The sequence below is a fragment of the Oncorhynchus mykiss genome, chromosome 18 (assembly GCF_013265735.2).
Source record: "Oncorhynchus mykiss isolate Arlee chromosome 18, USDA_OmykA_1.1, whole genome shotgun sequence".
Classification (NCBI taxonomy): Eukaryota; Metazoa; Chordata; class Actinopteri; order Salmoniformes; family Salmonidae; genus Oncorhynchus; species Oncorhynchus mykiss.
The window spans coordinates 70,518,341-70,535,060 of NC_048582.1; the positions used below are offsets into that span (position 1 = coordinate 70,518,341).

The window sequence follows — 16,720 nt, forward strand, 5'->3', positions numbered from 1 at the left end:
TTCCTTGGCTGTGGATGAGAGCACCGACATTTCTGACATTGCCCAGTTGTCAATTTTCATCCGCGGAGTGGACTCCAACCTAAGCGTGACAGAGGAGTTTTTGGCTTTACGTCCTATGCATGGCACAACTACGGGGCATGATTTGTATGAAGAGGTGTCAAGATGTGTAAATGAGATGGAGCTGCCTTGGGAAAAACTCGTCGGTTTGACAACCGACGGAGCACCTGCGATGTGTGGACACAGGAGCGGACTGGTGGCGAAGATACGGGAAAAGATGCAAGAGGAAAACGCGACAGGTGAGCTGACAGCTTATCATTGTATCATACACCAGGAAGCGTTGTGCGGTAAAGCCTTGAAAATGGAGCATGTAATGAGCATCATCACGCGCACAGTTAACTTTATCAGAGCCAAAGGTTTGAATCACCGCCAGTTCAAGGCATTTCTGACGGAGTTAGAAACGGAGCATGGTGATTTGCCTTATCACACAGAGGTGCGATGGCTAAGCCAGGGAAAGGTGCTTCAAAGATGTTTCGAGCTTCGTGAGGAGATTTGTCTGTTCTTGGACAGCAAAGGGAAAGACACAACACAACTCCGAGACGAAATGTTTCTGTGTGAAATGGCTTTTCTGTGTGACATTACGAGTCATCTGAATGCAATAAACTTGCAGCTGCAGGGTCGGGATCGTGTCATCTCTGATATGTACAGTACAGTGAAGGCATTTAAAACCAAACTGACTCTGTGGGAGACGCAGATGCGGAAAGAAAATTTGAGCCACTTTCCCAGCTGCCAGACCATGAAAGAGAAGCTCTCTACCAGTGCGTTCCCGAGCACACAGTTGGCTGATAAAATAGGTATGCTTGCCGCTGACTTTCGACGCCGATTTGCTGACTTTGAAGCACAAAAAAGCAGGTTGGAACTGCTCGGTAACCCATTTGCTGTTGACGTGGAAAGCTCACCACCAAACCTCCAAATGGAGTTGATTGACCTCCAATGCAATGATGCACTGAGGGCAAAATATGCGGCAGTGGGTGCTGCGGAGTTCGCCCGTTTCCTCCCCGGCACAATGCCCCAGCTGCGCATCCAGGCTGCTCAAACGTTGTCTATGTTTGGCAGCACATACCTGTGTGAACAACTGTTTTCTTTGATGAACCTGAACAAAACATCACACAGAAGTCGACTTACTGCTGAACACCTCCACTCAATTCTGAGGATTTCTTCAGCTCAGAGCCTTACCCCGAACATTGATGAACTTGTGGAAAAGATGGGACACCACCAAGTATCACCCTCAACCTCAAACAAGTGAACATTACTGTGCAATCACATATTTAGAGTTTTTACTCAGTTCAAGTTTAAAAGTTAAAATGTAATATTTGTTTTCACTGCATGTTACTTCTCCTTAAACAAAGTGTTGTTTTTGATTAATAGATTTTTGCACTTTATTTTTTTGTATTTCAATCCAATTATATTTTAAAAATATTTCAGTTGAGTGGATGATAGAAAATTGCTATTATTGTTTTTTCTTTGAAGTAAATTTAGCCCACTTTTGCTAAAATAGAAAATATAGTCTACTGATGGTGCCTTGAATACCGGTTTCTTTCATTTAATGTTCATGTTATGGGGATATTTATATAAAGGAAATTTGTCTTTTGTGTCTGTTGAAAATTAAAGATTACTGACAGAGCCATAAGAAAATATTGCTTTATTTATCTGATCATATTGTAATATATTTGTTAGGTTTTCAGTAGGTTCAATTAGGTTCACTAGACTATATGCGTCATTTAAAAATTTTTCAATGAACATTCGAACAGTCCGGCCCTCGTCTTGTAGCTGATTTTTTTATTTGGCCCTCCGTCCATTTGACTTTGACACCCCTGGTCTAGAGGGATGGTTGGCCGTGGGATTAACATAACATGGGGTGTGGGGGTGCTTCTGTCTAGAGGGATGGTTGGCTGTGGAATTAACATAACATGGGGTCCTTCTGCCTAGAGGGATGGTTGGCCGTGGAATTAACATAACATGGGGTGCTTCTGTCTAGAGGGATGGTTGGCTGTGGAATTAACATAACATGGGGTGCTTCTGCCTAGAGGGATGGTTGGCTGTGGAATTAGCATAACATGGGGTGTGGGGGTGCTTCTGTCTAGAGGGATGGTTGGCTGTGGAATTAACATAACATGAGGTGCTTCTGCCCCTCTATTAGATCATTAAAATAATATCCGGCCCCTGTCCAGTTGTACTCCGGGTCTCAGCGTGTGTCCCTCAACGTCATTCAGTCTCCGTTGCAGCATTCAAATCGTGGTCATGGTGTGTCTGTGAATCACAACATTTAAAGACGACGAGCGATTGCAACATTTAAAGACTGCGAGCGGTCGCCACATTTAAAGACTGCGAGCGATCGCAACATTTCCACAGATTGAGCACAGACACAATACAACTTCAGCATAATGTTGACAACATAGTGGTTTGTTGTGTGTGTGAAAGATGGAAGAATCTTACCCCAGCTGTAGGTCCATTTGAGTGTGTGTGGTCACTTGGGCCTACACACCAACCACTACTGGGACCATTGGAGACTGTGTGGTCACTTGGGCCTGCACACCAACCACTACTGGGACCATTGGAGACTGTGTGGTCACTTGGGCCTGCACACCAACCAGTACTGGGACCATTGGAGACTGTGTGGTCACTTGGGCCTGCACACCAACCAGTACTGGGACCATTGGAGACTGTGTGGTCACTTGGGCCTGCACACCAACCACTACTGGGACCATTGGAGACTGTGTGGTCACTTGGGCCTGCACACCAACCACTACTGGGACCATTGGAGACTGTGTGGTCACTTGGGCCTGCACACCAACCACTACTGGGACCATTGGAGACTGTGTGGTCACTTGGGCCTTCACACCAACCACTACTGGGACCATTGGAGACTGTGTGGTCACTTGGGCCTGCACACCAACCACTACTGGGACCATTGGAGACTGTGTGGTCACTTGGGCCTGCACACCAACCAGTACTGGGACCATTGGAGACTGTGTGGTCACTTGGGCCTGCACACCAACCAGTACTGGGACCATTGGAGACTGTGTGGTCACTTGGGCCTGCACACCAACCACTACTGGGACCATTGGAGACTGTGTGGTCACTTGGGCCTGCACACCAACCACTACTGGGACCATTGGAGACTGTGTGGTCACTTGGGCCTGCACACCAACCAGTACTGGGACCATTGGAGACTTGTGAGGCTGGAAGTGCAGGAAGTTAACAGTCTGTGGCTTAGATTGAATTCAAAGTTAACACACGATAAACAAAGCAATACGATGCAACAAACTACTATGCATATGGAAGACTGCACAACCCAGGCCAGTACAACAGCATGGAGTGGAACCTAAAGGCTAATACAGTACCAACCAATACTACTCAGCTGACCGACAGGGCAGGTTTGGACCAGTACTGGCTTGGCTGCAGTCTTCTGGTCCGCAGCTGCTCCCTTCTTCTTAACAGCAGCCGCCTTGGCATCCGTCAACAAGTTCAACTTCAACTTGAGAGTAGAAGCATGTGTTATGTATCAATACCATCTTAATGAATCCCCTCTTGCAGAATAAGGATGGTGGACAGCACCAGATCTGAATGGCAGGAGACTGTATTAGCTGTTGTTCCCGCCCAGCTCATACCTGATTACAAATCATAGCCTATCGCCGTAATTCAGTCAGGTCTTAAGAGTTGAGCTGGGATAAAATCATTCACACACTTCTGCTCTTCAGGTCTTCCTGCAATGACTGACATAGACCTAAGTAGGAGAACAGTGTTCCAGGTTGAACCAGCTGACCTAGTTGAGAGGTCATGAGACTCCGGCACATCTGTTGGTTCTGGAATAGAGAAGCTGAAAATAAGGTTTACCGTTCGGCATCAATAACATGATTGTAGTTCTACCTCAAAAACAAACATGTGAATACCAATTCATTTCTCGTGCGTTTAAATAACTAGACAAATTGACCGGCTAATGTAGCCATCTAGCCAGTCTAAAGTTGCTAACCATGAGCTAGTGTAGCCGATGTGAAATGGCTAGCTAGTTAGCGGTGGTGCGCGCTAGTGGCGTTTCAATCGGTGACGTCACTTGCTCTGAGATCTTGAAGTAGTGGTTCCCCTTGCTCTGAGACCTTGAAGTAGTGGTTCCCCTTGTTCTGAGACCTTGAAGTAGTGGTTCCCCTTGCTCTGAGACCTTGAAGTAGTAGTTCCCCTTGCTCTGAGACCTTGAAGTAGTGGTTCCCCTTGCTCTGAGACCTGAAGTAGGGGTTCCCCTTGCTCTGAGACCCTGAAGTAGTGGTTCCCCTTGCTCTGAGACCTTGAAGTAGGGGTTCCCCTTGCTCTGAGACCTTGAAGTAGTGGTTCCCCTTGCTCTGAGACCTTGAAGTAGTGGTTCCCCTTGCTCTGAGACCTTGAAGTAGTGGTTCCCCTTGCTCTGAGACCTTGAAGTAGTGGTTCCCCTTGCTCTGAGACCTGAAGTAGTGGTTCCCCTTGCTCTGAGACCTTGAAGTAGTGGTTCCCCTTGCTCTGAGACCTGAAGTAGTGGTTCCCCTTGCTCTGAGACCTGAAGTAGTGGTTCCCCTTGCTCTGAGACCTTGAAGTAGTGGTTCCCCTTGCTCTGAGACCTTGAAGTAGTAGTTCCCCTTGCTCTGAGACCTGAAGTAGTGGTTCCCCTTGCTCTGAGACCTTGAAGTAGTAGTTCCCCTTGCTCTGAGACCTTGAAGTAGTGGTTCCCCTTGCTCTGAGACCTGAAGTAGTAGTTCCCCTTGCTCTGAGACCTGAAGTAGTGGTTCCCCTTGCTCTGAGACCTTGAAGTAGTGGTTCCCCTTGCTCTGAGACCTTGAAGTAGTGGTTCCCCTTGCTCTGAGACCTTGAAGTAGTGGTTCCCCTTGCTCTGAGACCTTGAAGTAGTAGTTCCCCTTGCTCTGAGACCTTGAAGTAGTGGTTCCCCTTGCTCTGAGACCTGAAGTAGGGGTTCCCCTTGCTCTGAGACCCTGAAGTAGTGGTTCCCCTTGCTCTGAGACCTGAAGTAGTGGTTCCCCTTGCTCTGAGACCTTGAAGTAGTAGTTCCCCTTGCTCTGAGACCTTGAAGTAGTGGTTCCCCTTGCTCTGAGACCTTGAAGTAGTGGTTCGGCTTGCTCTGCAAGGGCCACGGCTTTTGTGGAGCAATGGGTGCAGAGCGTCTCTGGTTCGCGCCCGGGTCGGGGCGAGGGGAGGGACGTAAAGTCTATATTGTTACACTAGCTAGATAACAGGTATTGTGTACATTTTAAACTTTCCCAAGACAGTTCACAGAATTGTCCATTTTTATATATATATATATATATATATATTTTGTAAATTGATTTATTACAAAATGTAGCTAAAATGAGATAGTTGTTTCAGAGATTGTTACCTTCGATTCGGCAGTGTCATCATCCTGGTTCTGATGAGTGAGCTAAAGCTTGTTCTGTATGATAGCCACATTAGCAGCTAATTAGCATTGATACAAGTCACCTTTGTCCTAGAGAGATTTACACGGTTGTCAAAAAGTCACGGCAGGATAAACACAAAACACAGCCCTCATCTGAAGTGTTTTTAAAATCCCCTATGGGGGAAAATGAATGGTGGAAAAACTATTTCTGGCTTTGACCGCTAGGTTTTATGGGTATTATGACTCAAGCTGTGGTATATTTCACCCATGACATCAGAGTTTTGACAGGAAAACTACAGACATGGCAACCCTGGCGAAAATGTCTCTCCTTGAGTGACAGGGGGCAGAGCTTGTTGTGGGAAGTGCCTGCAGGAGGACAGGGAGAGAGACGACTCAAGTAGCAAACGGAGAAAACTGTAGAAACTGACATTATATGCCGGTATATAGTAAAATACGGTATTTACCGCGGAGAGATTAGTACTAGTAATTGAGTAATAATATGTCAAAACTTCTTACAAATACAAGTAGTGGTGAAGTGAAGGAGAGATTGACATGTATATTATTAATGTTAGCTCCCTCTGTACATTTTAAGACATACAACTGTAGTAGAAGTAATCAATGAAAAACATACCGACCACATTTCAAACACACTCCTGGCAGATGATGGAAGCTCAATACATTGTCTCCAATCATCTGGTTTCACTACTTCCTAGTGTGGCCCAGACTCTAGTGGGGTCTAGTGTGGCCCAGAGTCTAGTGGGGTCTAGTGTGGCCCAGAGTCTAGTGGGGTCTAGTGTGGCCCAGAGTCTAGTGGGGTCTAGTGTGGCCCAGAGTCTAGTGGGGTCTAGTGTGGCCCAGAGTCTAGTGGGGTCTAGTGTGGCCCAGAGTCTAGTGGGGTCTAGTGTGGCTCAGAGTCTAGTGGGGTCTAGTGTGGCCCAGAGTCTAGTATCCCCAGAGTCTAGTATGGCCCAGAGTCTAGTATCCCCAGAGTCTAGTGTGGCCCAGAGTCTAGTGGGGTCTAGTGTGGCCCAGACTCTAGTGGGGTCTAGTGTGGCCCAGAGTCTAGTGGGGTGTAGTGTGGCCCAGAGTCTGGTGGGGTCTAGTGTGGCCCAGAGTCTGGTGTGGCCCGGAGTCTAGTGGAGTCTAGTGGGGTCTGGTGTGGCCCAGAGTCTGGTGTGGCCCAGAGTCTGGTGTGGCCCAGAGTCTGGTGTGGCCCAGAGTCTAGTGTGGCCCAGAGTCTAGTGTGGCCCAGAGTCTGGTGTGGCCCAGAGTCTGGTGTGGCCCAGAGTCTGGTGTGGCCCAGAGTCTAGTGTGGCCCAGAGTCTAGTGTGGCCCAGAGCCTAGTGGGGTGTAGTGTGGCCCAGAGTCTGGTGGGGTCTAGTGTGGCCCAGAGTCTGGTGTGGCCCGGAGTCTAGTGGGGTCTGGTGTGGCCCAGAGTCTGGTGTGGCCCAGAGTCTGGTGTGGCCCAGAGTCTAGTGTGGCCCAGAGTGGCCCAGAGTCTAGTGTGGCCCAGAGTCTAGTGTGGCCCAGTGTGGCCCAGTGTGGCCCAGAGTCTGGTGTGGCCCAGAGTCTGGTGTGGCCCAGAGTCTGGTGTGTCTTTGTATTATAGAGTGATGGATCATATGTGACCTGTCTAATATTTGCACAGTGTGTGTATCTAATGTGCCTGTAGGGCTGAACATACATCATGAACCAGCTGCTGTGTCTCTCCCCTCCAGCTGAACTCCCTCCCCCCTACACAGCCATCGCCAGTCCCGACCCAGGGGGGGTACCCGTCATCAACTGCCGGGTGTGTCAGTCTCTCATTAACCTGGATGGCAAGCTGCAGCAGCACGTGGTGAAGTGCACTGTGTGCAACGAGGCCACGGTAAGACTCACCTGTGTCTGTATGTGTCTCTGTGTGTCTCTCTGTGTGTGTCTCTGTCTCTGTGTGTGTGTGTCTCTGTGTGTGTGTGTCTCTGTGTGTCTCTGTCTGTGTGTGTGTCTCTGTGTGTGTTTCTGTGTGTGTGTCTATGTGTTTCTGTTTTAACAATGTACAAATGGTTAAAGGACACAAGATAAAATAAATAAGCATAAATATGGGTTGTATTTACAATGGTGTTTGTTCTTCACTGGTTGCCCTTTTCTCGTGTCAACAGGTCACACATCTTGCTGCTGTGATGGCACACTGTGGAATTTCACCCAGTAGATATGGGATCTGAGGGAAATATGTCTCTCTAATATGGTCATACATTGGGCAGGAGGTTAGGAAGTGCAGCTCAGTTTCCACCTCATTTTGTGGGCAGTGTGCACATAGCCTATCTTCTCTTGAGAGCCATGTCTGCTTACGGCGGCCTTTCTCAATAGCAAGGCTATGCTCACTGAGTCTGTACATAGTCAAAGCTTTCCTTAAGTTTGGGTCAGTCACAGTGGACAGGTATTCTGTCTCTGTGTACTCTCTGTTTAGGGCCAAATAGAATTCTAGTTTGCTCTGTTTTTTTGTTAATTCTTTCTAATGTGTCAAGTAATTATCTTTTTGTTTTCTCATGATTTGGTTGGGTCTAATTGTGCTGCTGTCCTGTTTTTTGCTCTCTCTCTGTGTGTGTGTCTCTCTCTCTCTGTGTCTCTCTCTGTGTCTCTCTCTCTCTCTGTTTCTCTCTCTCTGTGTGTGTCTCTGTATGCGTGTCTGTGTGTCTCTCTGTGTCTCTCTGTGTGTGTCTCTGTGTGTGTGTGTCTCTGTGTGTGTCTCTGTGTGTGTGTGTGTGTGTGTGTGTGTGTGTGTGTGTCTCTCTCTGTGTGTGTGTGTCTGTGCCTCTGTGTGTGTGTGTGTGTCTCTATGTGTCTCTCTGTGTGTTTTTCTCTCTCTCTCTCTGTGTGTGTGTGTGTGTGTGGTGACCTGCAGTACCTACTGCAGGGACTGGCAGACCTTTGTAGGCCCACAGATCCATTTTATTTTTGCTTCCAGAGGCAGTTTGGAACTCGGTAGTGAGTATTGCAACATCCTCCTGGATGTTTCCACTTCGTAATGACAGCACTTACAGTTGACCGGGGCAGAAATGTGATGAACTGACTTGTTGGAAAGGTGGCATCCTATGACGGTGCCACTTTAAAAGTCACCGAGCTCTTCAGTAAGGCCAATCTACTGCCACTTGTTTGTCTATGGAGATTGCATGGCGGTGTACTTGATTTTATATACGAGTGTAGCTGAAATAGCCAAACCCACTAAAAGGTGTCCCCATACTTCCGTATATATTGTGTATCATTTTAAAAACTGCTAAATCTTCCCCATGGGAAAATGTATAGATTTGCAACAAACTTGCTTTAAAACTGCAACGTTTTCTCAAAGCCACATGGCAAAATTAGAATTGCAGGAAATTTCTCTCTCCGCTGTTAAAATGTTTTGCTCGCAAGGTGTTGTGGTCCCCCAACAAATGTTGCTTAGGGCTAGGACCGGGTTGACCTGCTACCCCCCCTGATCTATCTCTCTCTCTCTATCTCTCTCTCTCTCTCTCTCTCTCTCTCAAGCTACTTTATTGGCATGAAAAACATTGCGTCAATGTTGCCAAAGCAACAATGTATACAATATAAAATGGTAGTTAATAATAACAACAACAAAATGGTAAGTCAATAGTTGTTCAGCGTGTACTTGGTAAGGGTGTCTCTGTTTATCTGGGCTCAGCTCTTCAGTTTGAAGTGCTTTCAATTGGAAACTTGAATTAGGACTTCAATTTAGGTGGAAACTGACTAGACAGGACTATACTATACTGACTAGAGAGGACTATACTATACTGACTAGAGAGGACTATACTATACTGACTAGAGAGGACTATACTATACTGACTAGAGAGGACTATACTATACTGACTAGACAGGACTATACTATACTGACTAGAGAGGACTATACTATACTGACTAGAGAGGACTATACTATACTGACTAGAGAGGACTATACTATACTGACTAGAGAGGACTATACTATACTGACTAGAGAGGACTATAATATGCTGACTAGACAGGACTATACTATACTGACTAGAGAGGACTATACTATACTGACTAGAGAGGACTATACTATACTGACTAGAGAGGACTATACTATACTGACTAGAGAGGACTATACTATACTGACTAGAGAGGACTATACTATACTGACTAGAGAGGACTATACTATACTGACTAGAGAGGACTATACTATACTGACTAGAGAGGACTATACTATACTGACTAGAGAGGACTATACTATACTGACTAGACAGGACTATACTATACTGACTAGAGAGGACTATACTATACTGACTAGAGAGGACTATACTATACTGACTAGAGGACTATACTATACTGACTAGAGAGGACTATACTATACTGACTAGAGAGGACTATACTATACTGACTAGACAGGACTATACTATACTGACTAGAGAGGACTATACTATACTGACTAGACAGGACTATACTATACTGACTAGAGAGGACTATACTATACTGACTAGACAGGACTATACTATACTGACTAGACAGGACTATACTATACTGACTAGAGAGGACTATACTATACTGACTAGAGAGGACTATACTATACTGACTAGACAGGACTATACTATACTGACTAGAGAGGACTATACTATACTGACTAGAGAGGACTATACTATACTGACTAGAGAGGACTATACTATACTGACTAGACAGGACTATACTATACTGACTAGACAGGACTATACTATACTGACTAGACAGGACTATACTATACTGACTAGAGAGGACTATACTATACTGACTAGAGAGGACTATACTATACTGACTAGAGAGGACTATACTATACTGACTAGAGAGGACTATACTATACTGACTAGAGAGGACTATACTATACTGACTAGAGAGGACTATACTATACTGACTAGACAGGACTATACTATACTGACTAGAGAGGACTATACTATACTGACTAGACAGGACTATACTATACTGACTAGAGAGGACTATACTATACTGACTAGACAGGACTATACTAACTATACAGGAATAGACAGGACAGGGATATACTAGACTGACTAGACAGGACAGGGATATACTAGACTGACTAGAGAGGACTATACTATACTGACTAGAGAGGACTATACTAGACTGACTAGAGAGGACTATACTATACTGACTAGAGAGGACTATACTATACTGACTAGAGAGGACTATACTATACTGACTAGACAGGACTATACTATACTGACTAGAGAGGACTATACTATACTGACTAGAGAGGACTATACTATACTGACTAGACAGGACTATACTAACTATACAGGAATAGACAGGACAGGGATATACTAGACTGACTAGACAGGACAGGGATATACTAGACTGACTAGAGAGGACTATACTATACTGACTAGAGAGGACTATACTATACTGACTAGAGAGGACTATACTATACTGACTAGAGAGGACTATACTATACTGACTAGATAGGACTATACTATACTGACTAGAGAGGACTATACTATACTGACTAGAGAGGACTATACTATACTGACTAGAGAGGACTATACTATACTGACTAGAGAGGACTATACTATACTGACTAGACAGGACTATACTATACTGACTAGACAGGACTATACTATACTGACTAGAGAGGACTATACTATACTGACTAGAGAGGACTATACTAACTATACAGGAATAGACAGGACAGGGATATACTAGACTGACTAGACAGGACAGGGATATACTAGACTGACTAGACAGGATTATACTAGACTGACTAGACAGGACAGGGATATACTAGACTGACTAGACAGGGATAGACAGGACAGGGATATACTAGATAGGACAGGGATATACTAGACTGACTAGACAGGAATAGACAGGACAGGGATATACTAGATAGGACAGGGATATACTAGACTGACTAGACAGGAATAGACAGGACAGGGATATACTAGACAGGACAGGGATATACTAGACTGACTAGATAGGACAGGAATATACTAGACTGACTAGATAGGACAGGGATATACTAGTCTGACTAGATAGGACAGGGATATACTAGACTGACTAGACAGGACAGGGATATACTAGACTGACTAGATAGGACAGGGATATACTAGACAGGACAGGGATATACTAGACTGACTAGACAGGAATATACTAGACTGACTAGATAGGACAGGGATATACTAGACTGACTAGACAGGACAGGGATATACTAGACTGACTAGATAGGACAGGGATATACTAGATTGACTAGTCAGGGATATACTAGACTGTCTAGACAGGGATATACTAGACTGACTATACAGGAATAGACTAGACAGGACAGGAATATACTAGACTGACTAGACAGGGATATACTAGACAGGACAGGGATATACTAGACTGACTAGACAGGACAGGGATATACTAGACAGGACAGGGATATACTAGACTGACTAGACAGGACAGGGATATACTAGACAGGACAGGGATATACTAGACTGACTAGACAGGGATATACTAGACTGACTAGACAGGACAGGGATATACTAGACTGACTAGACAGGACAGGGATATACTAGACAGGACAGGGATATACTAGACTGACTAGACAGGACAGGGATATACTAGACTGACTAGACAGGACAGGGATATACTAGACAGGACAGGGATATACTAGACAGGACAGGGATATACTAGACTGACTAGACAGGACAGGGATATACTAGACAGGACAGGGATATACTAGACAGGACAGGGATATACTAGACAGGACAGGGATATACTAGACTGACTAGACAGGACAGGGATATACTAGACAGGACAGGGATATACTAGACTGACTAGACAGGACAGGGATATACTAGACAGGACAGGGATATACTAGACTGACTAGACAGGACAGGGATATACTAGACAGAACAGGGATATACTAGACTGACTAGACAGGGATATACAGGGATATACTAGACTGACTATACAGGAATAGACTAGACAGGACAGGAATATACTAGACTGACTAGACAGGGCAGGGATATACTAGACAGGACAAGGATATACTAGACTGACTAGACCCTCTACAGACCCTACAGTACTACAGACCCTACAGTACTACAGACCCTACGACCCTACAGTACTACAGACCCTACAGTACTACAGACCCTACAGTACTACAGACCCTACGACCCTACAGTACTACAGACCCTACAGTACTACAGACCCTACAGTACTACGTCTCAGCTGAGAAGGATCGTCTGTCAGTCGATCCCATCGGCCTGGGGCTGACCTCAATAAGAGGCTATTAGTAGCAGTGCTGTACTGCTCTGCTCTGTCTAGACTCAACTGAAACCTGCTGGGGTTGATACACTTAAATCCATAGCCATGACTGGGCAAAATTTGGACTAATCAGAATGGGACTGGATGTGTCCCAAATGTATACAAATGGGATGTAAAATGCCTTAAAGAAAGTATTCATACCCCTTGACTTATTCAAAATGTTGTTGTAACAGCCTGAATAAAATTAAATATTAAATATTTCTCACCCATCTACACACAATTCCCCATAATGACATCACAATACCCCATAATGACATCACAATACCCCATAATGACATCACAATACCCCATAATGACATCACAATACCCCGTAATGACATCACAATTCCCCATAATGACATCACAATTCCCCATAATGACATCACAATACCTCATAATGACATCACAATTCCCCATAATGACAAACATGTCTGTAGACATTTCTCAACACTTTTGAAAAAGTATTGCAGAAATATCTCACTAACTGTACATAACTATTCATACCCCTGAGTCAATACTTTGTATTGTAGAATCACCTTTGGCAGTGATTACAGCTGTGAGTGTTTCGCTCGTCGTCGGAATGAGGAGACCAAGGTGCAGCGTGGTAAGCGTACATCTTTCTTTAATAGATGAACACCAAAAAAACAACAAAATATAAACGACCGGAACGTTCTGCAGGCTACACAGTAACTATACAAAATCTAAGGTGGGGAAAAAGGTGGGGAAAAAGGCTGCCTAAGTAGGATAACGATAGACAGCTGCCTCTGATTGGGAACCATAACAGGCCAACATAGAAAATACAACATAGATTGCCCACCCTAGTCACACCCTGACCTAACCAAATAGAGAATAAAAAGGCCCTCTAAGGTCAGGGCGTGACAGCGAGTCTTTCTGGGTCAGTCTCTAAGAACTGTGAGTCTTTCTGGGTCAGTCTCTAAGAGCTGTGAGTTATTCTGGGTCAGTCTCTAAGAGCTGTGAGTCATTCTGGGTAATTCTCTAAGAGCGTTCCACACCTGGATTGTGCAACATTTGCCCGTGTATTATTTTCTAAATTCTTCAAGCTCTGTCAAATTGGTTGTTGTTCATTGCTAGACAACTATTTTCAGGCATTGTCAAAGATTTCCAAGTAGATTTAAGTCAACCTGTAAACATGGCCACTGAAGAACATTCACTGTCTTCTTGATAAGCAACTCCGGTGTAGATATGGCCTTGTGTTGTGGGTTATTGTCCTGCTGAAAGGTGAATTAATCTCCCAGCGTCAGTTTTCTCTTATCACAACCATTCAACTCTGTTGCTGTTTTAAAGTCACCATTGGCCTCATGGTTAAATCGCTGAGCGGTTTCCTTCCTCTCCGGCAACTGAGTTTGGAAGGATACCTGTATCTTTTTAGTGACTGGGTGTATTCATAAGGGCACAGGACGAGACCCAGATGCAGACACGGGAGGCAGATGGTTCAAGTCTCTGATATTTATTAGTATCCAAGGGGCAGGCAAGAGACAGGTCGTGGACAGACAAAATATCATGACAAGGTCAGAGTTCAGGAGGTACAGAGTGGCAGGCTGGAGGTCAGGGCAGGCAAAATATCATGACAAGGTCAGAGTCCAGGAGGTACAGAGTGGTAGGCAGGCTGGAGGTCAGGACAGGCAAAATATCATGACAAGGTCAGAGTTCAGGAGGTACAGAGTGGTAGGCAGGCTGGAGGTCAGGACAGGCAAAACCTCATCAAGGTCATAGTCCAGGAGGTACAGAGTGGCAGGCAGGCTGGAGGTCAGGACAGGCAAAACCTCATCAAGGTCAGAGTCCAGGAGGTACAGAGTGGCAGGCTGGCTGGAGGTCAGGACAGGCAAAACCTCATCAAGGTCAGAGTTCAGGAGGTACAGAGTGGCAGGCAGGCTCGAGGTCAGGACAGGCAAAATATCATGACAAGGTCAGAGTCCAGGAGGTACAGAGTGGCAGGCAGGCTGGAGGTCAGGACAGGCAAAACCTCATCAAGGTCAGAGTCCAGGAGGTACAGAGTGGCAGGCAGGCTCGAGGTCAGGACAGGCATTATCGCCATGCTCAAAGGGATATTCAATGTCTGTTTTCTTTTTTTTACCCATCTACCAATAGGTGCCCTTCCTTCCCGAGGCATTGGAAAACCTTCCTGGTCTTTGTGGATGAATCTGTGTTTGAAATTCACTGCTCAACTGAGGGACTACAGATAATTGGGGGTACAGAGATGAAGTAGTCATTCAAAAATCATGTTCAACACTATTATTGCACACAGAGTGAGTCCATGCAACTTATTATGTGACTTGTTAAGTACATTCTTTACTCCTGAACTTATTTAGGCTCCTTGCCATAAGAAAGGGGTTTATTGACCCAAGACATTTCAGCTTTTCTTTTTTAAAATCAATTTGTAAAACTTAAAAAAAAAAAACAGAAGTCTAATTTGACATTGTGGGGTATTGGGTGTAGGCCAAGTGTCAAAAAAGAGCTCAGTTTAATACATTTTCAGTTTTTTTTTCAGGTTTTAACACAACAAAATATGGAAAAAGTCAAGGGGTGTGAAAACCTTCTGACGGCTCTGTAGCTACAACAGCTGTGTTTATTCAATGACATTTGGTGTGAAAGTCTCCATTTGGTGTGAAGATCTCCATTTGGTGTGAAGGTCTCCATTTATTGTGAAGGTCTCCATTTGGTGTGAAGGTCTCCATTTACTGTGAAGGTCTCCATTTGGTGTGAAGGTCTCCATTTGGTGTGAAGGTCTCCATTTGGTGTGAAGGTCTCCATTTGGTGTGAAGGTCTCCATTTATTGTGAAGGTCTCCATTTGGTGTGAAGGTCTCCATTTATTGTGAAGGTCTCCATTTGGTGTGAAGATCTCCATTTATTGTGAAGGTCTCCATTTGGTGTGGTCTCCATTTGGTGTGAAGGTCTCCATTTGGTGTGAAGGTCTCCATTTATTGTGAAGGTCTCCATTTGGTGTGAAGATCTCCATTTATTGTGAAGGTCTCCATTTGGTGTGAAGGTCTCCATTTGGTGTGAAGGTCTCCATTTGGTGTGAAGGTCTCCATTTGGTGTGAAGGTCTCCATTTGGTGTGAAGGTCTCCATTTGGTGTGAAGGTCTCCATTTGGTGTGAAGATCTCCATTTATTGTGAAGGTCTCCATTTGGTGTGAAGGTCTTCATTTGGTGTGAAGGTCTCCATTTGGTGTGAAGATCTCCATTTATTGTGAAGGTCTCCATTTGGTGTGAAGATCTCCATTTATTGTGAAGGTCTCCATTTGGTGTGAAGGTCTCCATTTGGTGTGAAGGTCTCCATTTGGTGTGAAGGTCTCCATTTGGTGTGAAGGTCTCCATTTGGTGTGAAGATCTCCATTTATTGTGAAGGTCTCCATTTGGTGTGAAGATCTCCATTTATTGTGAAGGTCTCCATTTTGTGTGGTCTCCATTTGGTGTGAAGGTCTCCATTTGGTGTGAAGGTCTCCATTTATTGTGAAGGTCTCCATTTGGTGTGAAGATCTCCATTTATTGTGAAGGTCTCCATTTGGTGTGAAGGTCTCCATTTGGTGTGAAGGTCTCCATTTGGTGTGAAGGTCTCCATTTGGTGTGAAGATCTCCACTTGGTGTGAAGGTCTCCACTAGGTGTGAAGGTCTCCACTAGGTGTGAAGGTCTCCACTAGGTGTGAAGGTCTCCATTAGGTGTGAAGGTCTCCATTAGGTGTGAAGCTCTCCATTAGGTGTGAAACTCTCCATTTGGTGTGAAGCTCTCCATTTGGTGTGAAGCTCTCCACCTGGTGTGAAAGTCTCCACCTGGTGTGAAGGTCTCCACTTGGTGTGAAGATCTCCACTTGGTGTGAAGATCTCCACTTGGTGTGAAGATCTCCACTTGGTGTGAAGGTCTCCACTTGGTGTGAAGGTCTCCACTTGGTGTGAAATCCTCCATTTGGTGTGAAATCCTCCATTTGTCAAATTTTGAGCTTTGATGCAAACCAAAGGATTTGTTGAAGTTTACATAAAACGTTTATTTCAATCACCCTTAGGGTT

General features: G+C 45.0%; 1 protein-coding gene across 3 annotated transcripts in view; it reads left to right on the forward strand.

Annotated features, from left to right (window-relative positions):
- The window catches only part of LOC110504292 (type 2 phosphatidylinositol 4,5-bisphosphate 4-phosphatase-like), a 50,519-nt gene that overhangs the window by 18,866 nt on the left and 14,933 nt on the right, over window positions 1-16,720 (forward strand). For all 3 annotated transcript variants that reach the window (XR_005037547.1, XM_036953641.1, XM_036953642.1), the window contains exon 2: window positions 7,153-7,301. Coding sequence is in view for 2 of the 3 variants with exons in the window: in XM_036953641.1 (XP_036809536.1) it covers window positions 7,153-7,301 (149 nt within the window). In the remaining variant the exon portion in view is untranslated. The remainder of the gene's footprint in view (window positions 1-7,152; window positions 7,302-16,720) is intronic.